Below are 10,955 nucleotides of genomic sequence, written 5' to 3'. Positions count from 1 at the left end.
ATTGCAGTGGACATGCTGAGGAGGCTCAACAACGGGCGCGGATGGGAGAAAGTCACTAACAGCTGGCGGACTGCGGGTATTGTTCAGGAAATTGCTGATCTTGTAAAACGAATTGAATACAGAATTATAAACCATGTTCGAAGGAGAGGGAATCAGGCAGCGGATTGGCTGGCCAATTGGGGCTGCAGGGGACGTGGCAGCATGATTGACAGTCAGTGGAGAGCCGTGGAGGGAAACAGGGAGTGGAAGGAGCTGGCAGACATCATTAAGGTTGATCATGATCAAGCCACAGAGGAAAATACACGGATCAGTGAGCTGGATCAATAGTAGGACGTGGAGATCCCGATATAAGAACATGGTTCAATCGGGCTTCGGTAAAGATATCATAACAGATTACAGGGTATACGATCAGAAGTTACGAGACAGTGTAGCGATGGCGGGAGGGGCGAATAGTCAGGAGTACACACAAGGTGAGGCAATTAATGCTCGAGACATTAGAGGAGATGGGAGCGGCTCGTCAGATTTCACAGCAGAGGAGATTAATAGGGAAATGATGGTCGAAGGTAGTGGCATATCGGAAATCTACCGGCGGCAATCGGAAGTTGAACCCAGGTGGTACCCCGCGGACAGGAAAACGCTATATTTCCAAAGCAGGATGAACGCAAAATCATTATATGATTTCCTAATTTGGGGAGGTTCGGAGGTTGTAGTTGAGGGGAAGCAACGAAGAACTAAGAACCTAGAAAACCAGAGATCGGTGCGCGACAGAGCCACGGGTAACATGGAAACCAGACAGAAATTGAGAGGAGCAGAGGAGCAGCATAGCGCAGAGGTGGGGAACAGGAGCCGGAAGGGTAAAAACATTCTGCAGGGCGAGCAACCATTCAAGATATGGGATGTTGAAGAGGATTCGGAAGAGGATTTGGGTCCTGGCGAAGGGAGTGAACGCCTTTACCCTCAGGAGAACTCTGAGGATGATGTAAATCAGCAGATGGGGGAGGACCAGGCCGGGTCACCGGATTTGAAGGTCCGACGGTATGGCTTGAGGAAACGAAGCAGGACTCCCAATAGGGAAGGGGACTCGGAGCGGAAAAGAGGCCGAGGGCAGAGGAAGAAAGCGTAGGGGGAAGGGGAGACTTCCAGGCGCGACTGGAATAAAGATAAAAAACAAAAGAAGACTGTGAACCACAGGATTCGAAGGGCTGAACAGGCTTATTACCGCAACTCCAATCCTGCTGTGCGCAGAATCATGCAGTATCTTGAAGAGGAATCGTTACAGGATCAATCTGCAGAGGAGATGGAAGAGTGGGAGTTTCTGCTCCATGACCCTGGTCACACCAGGGGGCGAATGTCATTGTTCAAACAGTCTCTGCATATCTATTGGGTGATGAAGGGGCTAATGGCAAAGGCTCTGGAGCAAGTGGCAAAGGAGATGGTTGAGTTGGCCCAAGGAAATCCAGACATTCGCAGAGAATTGAGCTTCATACGCATAGCAATGGCGAGGCAGGAGGAGAAGCTGGATGCAATCCAGCAAATGCTGAATCGGGACCATCCAGAACCAGCGGGAGCAGCTAACCAGCAACCAGATGGGGGCAACGATTGACATAAGATATGTTTAGAAACTGCAATAGTTTTTTTGATTATGGCTTTTTACATGTTAAAGATAGGGAAAAGCAAGTAGTGCAGATTAGTAGTATTAGTAAGTCTCAAGACTGCATCGTTTATTTAGCTAAGACAACCAGACTGTGGACCTTCTATTTTTGGGCTGCAATTAAAAACTATAGGTGGATTTCTGACCTGGTTTCCCCACGTGAGCGGGCTGCAACATTTTTGAAATGATGTAATGTTCTGATGATCAAGTAATAAAAAGAGTACCATCCTAGCTTACAAAAAAAAAAAACACCATTAACTTATTACAAAATTTACGAGTCTCCACGCTCTCATTATAATTTTTTATTTTTTATTTTTAAGCCTATTTAATACGATGTCATCATTTATTTTTTTAAAAAGAAGGGAGGGTAGAGCGCACACGGTACTGAGAATTCTCTTCCCTACAGAGTTAGAGCGGGAATTTTCGAGAACTGCGGGAACCCATAACTTTACAGGTAGCGAGGGAGAGATCATTGCTCTGAATCCAACCCTACTCGGGCTTTGCTTGGACTGAACATATAACCATGAGTACCGTCGATAAGATGCTTATAAAGGGAATCCGGAGCTTCAGCCCGGAAAATACCCACGTTATCACCTTTTACAAGCCGCTAACGCTTATCGTCGGCCCTAATGGTGCTGGTAAAACGGTAAGCCTTTCGCAATGACCAGGAATTCATTTTCAAAACCTAAATTTAGTGATGTTCAATACTCATTTTGCGGTTCATTTGGCCTGAATTTTTATAATGTGGCGAACAGACTATAATTGAATGCCTAAAGCATGCTTGCACTGGAGAGTTGCCTCCAAACGCAAGGTCTGGCCACAGCTTTATTCATGATCCCAAGGTACACGCCATTATTTTGCATTTTGATGTCGTAAATTAAAGAATTTAAATGAAATAAAAGTTGGGTATTAGTTGTTTGAAGAACCGATTTCTCACTGAATATTGTTTGAATTAAGGTAAGGTAATCGGGGTTGATTGGAATTTTTTCTCGGCTGTACTGTATTTTGAATGGTATGTGCAGTCCGTATCTAAGATGAATAACCGCTCACATTTTCCTTTTTTCGCAGCCAAAAAAACAGTTCTATATTCTTTTCTAAATTGAAGCTACAATTGTCTCGGTACATACTAAAACCCAAAATTGGTCAAAGGGTAGTGATTATAACCAACAATTAAAAAGTTAAAATGATCGGGTCACAAAAGACAACCCTAAAATGAAGTAAAAAATGATTGCTAGTTCAGCATAAAACCAAATAACACAAACATAGGCATACACGTAGGTTAGGTTATTCCAAGAAGGGAAACCCTTGAAAATGGAGGCAGTAAAGAAAATAGCCCGAGCTAATATGCAGCTCCAGAAAGAGAAGAGTGAATTTGCCTCAATCATCATATGAATCAGTAGCACAAATGTCAACACCAAGTGCCTGCTGAATAATGTCCTCTTGGGAGTGACTGGATTTATAAGGCTTTATAGAGTAATCCTAGATCACATTGACACGCTGTTGATGGTCGTTAGGGTTAAGGATGAAGATGTAGAAGCATTCCTAGCACCGGGGGCCAAATAACTCTCAGTAGAAAGACCAAAACTAGCAGTGGATTGAATAGGTGTCATGAAATGACTTCTCCCCCAAGCGACTTTGATCTTCCCACAAGTCCTCATTGTGCCATTTCTGGAGCTTGAGTGGTGCAGCCTAGGGAGTAGTGTTACTTGGGAGCGGGAGCGACATTTTTAGAAGCTCCCGGTTTGGGAGCGAATCCTGGAGCGTTTTTTATATAATATATATAATTTTTATATTTTTATACATATATGTCAACAAAAACATATATAAAAAACATAAAAAAATAGATTGAACCATATAACAACAATCATCTAGAAGTTGTAATCTTCATCAACCACGTCCACAAGTTAGTAACATAGTAACATACAACATATTGATTCTCATGATTCATCAATCTTAAAGTTTCAAGCTTTCAAAATTCAATATATAACATTTATCATCATTGATCAACAAAGTTATACTTGTAAGCTAAGTGTAACCATTACAACAAATAATATCTAACATGAAATGAAATGTTATAAAATGAAATGAAACAACTTTCAACTTTCATGAAGCATCATATTCATAATTCATTACTAATGAGTTATAATTGCCAACTTCAAACTTAAATTGTCATATATTGTTTAAATAATATCATAATAATTATGAAAGAGTTAATAGTTATAAAAACTACTAGAAACTAGAAAAGACAAGTAAATCTATTATCTATTGCTTATGCTTGGGCCTCTTGTCACCACGAGAAATGTCTAATTTTTTAATCTTGTTGGAAAATCAAGATCTTTGTCATTAATATCACTCTCTAAGCATTAATATCTAGAGATATCTTTGTCATTACCTTTGTATCTGTATAGGGATCTTTGTCATTAATATCACCCTCTAAACATTAATATAAGATAGAAAAAGCATAGCATGTCAAGTCAAGATTTTGTTTGAGTGATGCATACATTTTTAGGAGGGTCATGATAAAGGAGTTCGACAACCAATGTCACTTACATCAAGGTACATAGAGGGATTGGTGCTCTTGATTAAATACGAGTTCCATACCCTAATACATGACAAAATTCAATGGAAACATTGCAACCCTGAAATCTTGAAAATTGATAAGTTTGATGGATTTTGAATGAAATCTAAAATTCTACTTTTTCCATATGAAATCCATTGAGGTCGGAACCACTCTCAAACATCCTGAGTCATTTCATGTTAATGTTAAAACTTTAAGTAAAAGGATGAAAATGAAGATTAAGGAGAATTTCACTTTTACTTTCTTCTTAATCTTCATTTTCATCCTTTTACTTAAATTTTAACATTACCATGAATCACATATCAATACTAGAGCCATAGGCTTGATCATTAAACTGCCCCACTCAAAACTTATTTGTTTCTTTGAAAAAATTGCATTTGGAACATTACTGCAAAAAAGGCTAAACGCTCTCGAAAATGAAGGGAGCTTTTTTTTTTAGGGAGCACACTCCCGACCCGCTCCTGAGTCACTCCCGCTCGGAGCACGGATTGGGAGCGGGATCGAGGTGGGGGGGGGGCTCCCCCGCAACACTAGTAGGGCGCAATGCTGGATGGCCCTAGTTCTATCCAATTGAGTGGTTGTGGGGTGCTTTAATACCTTATTGTCTATGGGACCAAAAGAAAAGAGGAGGTAATCCGGGTAGTTGTTGCTGACGCTTTGTAGAACAGATTGTTTTTGTGAAATTTGTCTCTTTAATGTACAAGGCCAGGAACAATGTTTTTTCAGCTTTTTCAGGAATGCTGATGCAAAGATAAGTAAACCACAATTAGTAGTTGTATCTCAACTTTAAAACCTAGAATACTCTGTTTGTAAACTGAGTCAAGGACCACTTCTATATTTTACTTGATTGCTCATTGCTTTGTATTAGATTTATTGGATACTGTTGAACAATAGTTGTAAGGTGTGTGTGAGGTTTTAAGGTAATTTGAGTTGTCAAAAAGGTTGTGTAATTTAACTGCAGAGATTAGCTTCATATCATACAACTTTACTCTAAATGTTGTAAGTTAAAATTTCATGGATGAAAGAAGTCAAATAGACACTTTAAATTATGATTAAATTTGTTTTCCAAATTTGAATTTCAGAGAGTAGTTGCTATAGACAAGGCGGGTCTCAAAGGACATTTGAAAGTAAACATAAACATTTGTGTGAAGTGTGGTAAATCTAATTCTTTAATTTTCTTAATCTTTTTGTAATAAGTGGTCCTTTTTATTTCTCAAAATTTGTGGGAAGAAGAGAATTTAATTGCCAAAGAACAAATAGAGGGGGGGGCTATGAAATGACAAGCGGAGAAAAGTAAACCAACTCAGTGTTACTGCAAAAGAATAGGCCATGATATGACAAGTGGGGAAAAGTAAACCCACTTTGCTCTATGGGTAACAAAGAGATCTAAAGGAGAGAGAAATTGCACTTGGGAAAAAGTGATACTTCATCTCCATGGATGTAAACCTTCACCTACCCTCTTTCATACCACATAAACTCTATTATGAGTTTGCAAGGGTTACACATGTAGATGCATGACTGTTCATACAAGGAAAGACTTATGTACTGATTATAACACCTTGGCTATGCTGCATGAGCATGACACCATGAACTCATTACTTTGGGCTACATTTGCTTGTTGTTTGCACTTGTGAAGAGGATCTAGAAAAAAGACATGTTCTTGGGAACAAAAATATGCAACATTCTACTGCAACTTTGCACATGCTTCATACAAATGGGCTTCAACTATGTGTGAATAACTCCCTTGATGGAAGAGCATCTCTAGCTCAAATAACTATTCTGCACAAACATTTGTTTTTGCAGTTAATTAGCTCTTCTATGTATATTAATCCTTTGTCACAAATTCTAAGTAGATTAGAAGGTATCGGGCATCCTTATACACCATTCTATGCTTCAAAACCCAACATGCACAATTTTACTTTGGTGTGGACTTTTTCAAAATTTTCAAAGAGTAAAAATCTAGAAAATTTTGGAGGCTTATAACTTCTACTTGAGGATAGATTGACGCCATTTTAGGATTTAGGGTTCTAGTAGACCTAGGAGTCTCTAGTATCGTACTGGTAGTTCTCTCTAGGAAAGCATTTTGACATGATTTGCTTGCATTACAAGAGGCCATGTTAGCGTGATTAACACTTCTATGATAAGAGAGCAAATATTGCATGTTTTTCTACAATAACTTTTTGAATTGGGATTGAAAATTTAATCATATGAGAGGTCTAGGAATGTCATAAAGAACACTTAGTGACTTCAAAACGCAAATTTGGACTTATAATGAAGCTTTGGCATGCTTTTTAGTCAAATTGTTGAAAATAATGAAGGTGCTGATTTCGTTGATCGACTACGTGCATCTGAAAAATAATTTGGAAATATTAAGACATGGGACTTGTAGGTAATGTTGCTGACTTCAATGATGTACTCTTGGGTTCCACGTGGCATGATCCTATACAGATTGACATATATTTCTTTGAGCTGCCTAAGGCTGATTTGCACTCTGTTTTTATACCTAAAATTAAATTTTCTCAAAATGTACATATATTTTACTTGTGAGAATTTTGCAATTATTACGAGTCAAATATTCTTTGGTAATGCCAATAAAGGCTTCATTTTTTGTTTGTGCTTGGTATTCAATCAAAAGATGAAAGGATTAGGTTTCCATGTAATGAACCAACTTCTAATCCATTTGTTTTACATATGTCGAGAATTAAAAGATGGGGGCTTTTGGTCCTTATTACCCACCAAAATGGGTAATCCTATAGGAGGACTTTTCTCCTATCTTGGACAACAAGCCAACCAACAACCCTACACATTGCTCATTGATGATGATGTGCCACATTCCTTTGCCATTTGCACTGAGTATGCACCTCTCACCATTCAACATTCCTCTTGAATGAAGATGGGCTACCACTCAACATGTACTTTAATCTTTTTGCAACCAAGTGCTTTTACTTATGTTTTGGGCATTTTGATATGGATAAACTGCTAATGTGGATGATTGATTGATCTTGACTATAAACTTGTTCTCTCACCTTACCGGGAGGGTTAGTCTTTTGCCCTAAGTTGCACGATACGGGGAAACAAGTACGAGTTTTCGAAATGGGCATAGGTACGAAATGTAATCCCCCCAATTTTTGGAAACGAGGAAACGTGCTATATATATGTGTGTGTGTAGAAATGGGCATAGGTACGAAACATAATCCCCCCAATTTTTGGAAGCGAGGAAACGTGATATATATATATATATATTAGGACATTTAAGAAATGTTATGTGCAATCATAAAGCATACATGATACATTATAATTTATTACATTTAAAGTTTAAACATTATGATTGAATTTACATCACATTTACTCTCAAATGATCACATAATGAAAATAACAATATCGGAATATCCAAAATCAACCTTTATTATATATCCAAATCTCAAAATCAACCTTTATTATATATGAGGCTGCAAGTACAATAAAGACTATGAGGCTGTGTTAAATTATGGTATGTTCTATGCTTAGAGCAATTTACTTCTTTTCTTCTTATTAGCCACAGATTAGCAATCACATATACATTAAGTAAAGTGCAGATAGAACATTAAACGATCAACAGAAAACAAGCCAAGACAAGGGACACAAGATGTGGTGGCTAGCCAGGGACAAACCCCAATGCGGGGAAACCCTTTGATCAAATCTTATTTTATCTTCAATAGTTCAGCAGAGAGAAGTAGTACAAAATCAGAATTCTGTAATTTTATATCAGCAACAACAAACCCTAGATCAACAAAGTCAAAGTTGGTCAAACGAGTTGAAATTGACCTCCAATATGCTTGGTCAATTTCCAGTCAACTAGCCCTCGAACAGCCTGAAGAAACAACCCTTGAACAACCCCAAAAACACAGTCAAACTACTATTGACTGAAGTCAACCTGCTGCCCAAAACTAGGGTAGTCAACGCTAGTCAAACCTGTGGACAGATTGCCTCGATTTTTGTGCCAAAATCTGCGGCTTGCCTAGGAGAGGCAACCACACTAAAACTGCACCCTTGATGAGTCAACATTTGGTCAACGTAGGTCAAAGAGACATTAATCAGCTTTTGCGTCCTCCTTGCCCTAATGCGTCCTCCTTCTTCCCACGTGTGAGCTGCTCCTTGTATAACCCAAAGCTAAGGAGAGAGAGAGAAGAATGAGTGAGATGAGATGATGAGAAAATGAATCAACTTCTCTTGTATTTATATGATTCACTGGGCATGTGTGCCACACATTTAACTGCTGGCCGACCTTGACAATTTGTCAAGTAAATACAAATAAATTCATATCTCCATAAATACTTGTCGGAATCGGATGATCTTTAGATCAATCCTACACCTCATGACAAAAGGAATCTGAGAAAAATATCAGCTGCCATAAATGAGATGACCCACAAGGAGTTTGGCCCTAGTTACCAATTTTAACACTTTTCTCAACTAGGGAGAACTCCATCTGCAATCTGTCTGACCGTCGCTACTATCCCAACCTTCAAATGCACTGCCCTGCACTGCTTGGCCTTGCTCTACTCTGCTCTGCTCGAACTATGAAGTAGAAGAAATGATCGAGGATGTATCATACCATCCTCCATTGACCTAAAGTCAATCTCAGAGTTTGTCATACCACTGTCACTTATCCCAGATCAGTATCATTGATCCTAGATCAATGGAGGTCATCCTAGCATAGGGAGTACGGTAGATACAACAATGCGTCCATCGATAGTACTACTAATGGTCCCTAACTCCATTTCCTACTCATTGATCAGATGAGAGGTACTTCCCATGAGTCCAAGACTGCATGGGTAGGATGCCTCGACAGGAGAACTAATCATCTTGTCCACAGGGGAACGAATCATCTTGTCTAACAATTTCCATAGGAGAACTAATCATCTTGGTCCACAGGAGAACTAATCATCTTGTTCCACAGTCGCCATGGAGAACTAATCATCCTGACCCACAGGAGAACTAATCATCCTGGCCCACAAGAGAACTAATGATTCTATTCCACAGTCGCCACGGGGTGCAACAAGGGAAGGTTGAACCTTTCACCCTGTACAGAGTGCACCACCAGGGGATGGTGAGTCGCCCTATGGTTGCATGTCGCTCCAAGAAGTACCCCGCGCCCCCTGGAGCTCCTAGAGCTCCCAGAGCTCAATACATCATACTCGACCCTCATAAGAGGGTCTCTGAACGACACCAAGTCGTTCTCAAAAAGTCAAGAATTTGACCTTTCCGAGGGGCTTCGTCAAAATGCGATGACTTGTTCATCTGTACGGATATGTTGGACCCTTGTTGCTCCCCGCTGTACCATATCCCTAATATAGTGGTACCTGATATCGATATGCTTGGAGCAATCATGAAATACGAGATTCTCTGATAAACGAATCCCTCTCTGGTTGTCACACAGGATCACGGTGGTATCCAATGTAAATCCAAATAGCTCACTGAAGAGATTTCACAACGAGACTGCCTCACAAGAGGCCATACTAGCAGCAATGTACTCTGCCTCAGCGGTGCTCAAAGCCATCGACTTTTGCTTCTTGCTCATCCAGGATATCGAGGCAGATCCCAAAGAGAAACAAGACCCAGAAGTGCTCTTGGGTAGGAGCCCTTGTACGAATTACTGCAAAGATTACATCGCTGTTTCCATGACCCACCACCTCCACATTTTTGAAGCTTTTAAACATGCCTCCAAAGAGGATAATATTCAGCCCTTGGGTTGGACCTGGGGCTTGAACTTGCACCTTGGTTGGAAGCCATTGCTGCAAAAAATGAGAAAAAAACAAATTTGTAAAGAAAAATGTTTTTCATATATTTGGAAGCATAAACCTTAGAAAAATAGAAGAAAAAACTAAGAAAATGAATGTTTCTTACCCAAATTAATTTTTTGTAGCTGAAGCTACCCCAAAATGCCACAAAAGACGAGAAATATGGCTGTAACTGAGCTAGAAACCAAGAATGTCGTAGTCGGAAACTCTGCACTCCAAATTTGCCGCTGAAATCTCTGTCTCTTACTGTTGAAATCTCCTTTGCTCACTGTTGAAAACACCCTAGCTGAAACCACTGCTCTCGTCCTCTTTTCTCCTTGCTAAAATTGTTTGTCTCCAAGTGAAACGACTTGCTCAATTCGTGTGATGAGGGAATGAGGCGAGAGTTTTTTTATAACTTGAGAGAGGCATCTAGAAGCATCCATAAGATATTTTATTCGCCCAATCAAATATTAAAGCAAAAAAAACAATTTTTTTTCTTTGGAAAAAGCAATATATAAAGTGGAAACGCCGTTGTACGGCTTGGAAACTTGTTTCCAGTTGTACTGGCCACGTTTCCCCAACGTGAAATGTGCCAGCCAGAAACGCGTTTCCAGGCCGTACCAAACACTTTTCCGTGTTTTAGTTTCGCTTTTAGCCTGAAATGCCCTTGGGACCAACGTTTCCTACAACATAGCTTTGGCGTTACTCTAGTGGGACCTCCTCCTAGGCTTTAGGGTTATAGGAGGAGCACTACTTGGAAAACTTGGATTGAGGTAGCGTGCCATTACCATTCCATACTTAACACTTTTCATCATTCCCTTTATACCATCTCCATCCTTTGGGTTAATTCTCATTGGTTCATTGGGATTTGGCATTCACACATCCACATCCTTGAGTAGGGTTGGAAAACTTTGCCCTGGAGGTTGATGCAATTAAAAGAATGAAGAAACATAAGATGACCACAACA

General features: G+C 39.7%; 1 protein-coding gene across 3 annotated transcripts in view; it reads left to right on the top strand.

Annotated features, from left to right (window-relative positions):
• Positions 1-2,010: 2,010 nt before the first annotated feature.
• The window catches only part of RAD50 (DNA repair-recombination protein (RAD50)), a 446,299-nt gene continuing 437,354 nt past the window's right edge, over positions 2,011-10,955 (top strand). For all 3 annotated transcript variants that reach the window (XM_089428359.1, XM_089428350.1, XM_089428366.1), the window contains exons 1-2: positions 2,011-2,297; positions 2,407-2,493. In XM_089428359.1, coding sequence (XP_089284485.1) covers positions 2,175-2,297; positions 2,407-2,493 — 210 coding nt within the window. In that variant the 5' untranslated portion in view covers positions 2,011-2,174. The remainder of the gene's footprint in view (positions 2,298-2,406; positions 2,494-10,955) is intronic.

This window comes from Pinus tabuliformis, chromosome 6, assembly GCF_031772625.1.
Source record: "Pinus tabuliformis cultivar Carrire ecotype Pingquan chromosome 6, CPIR1, whole genome shotgun sequence".
NCBI classification, from domain to species: domain Eukaryota; kingdom Viridiplantae; phylum Streptophyta; class Pinopsida; order Pinales; family Pinaceae; genus Pinus; species Pinus tabuliformis.
Note: the sequence above shows the minus strand (reverse complement) of the source record. Positions and strands in the feature narration are given on the sequence as shown.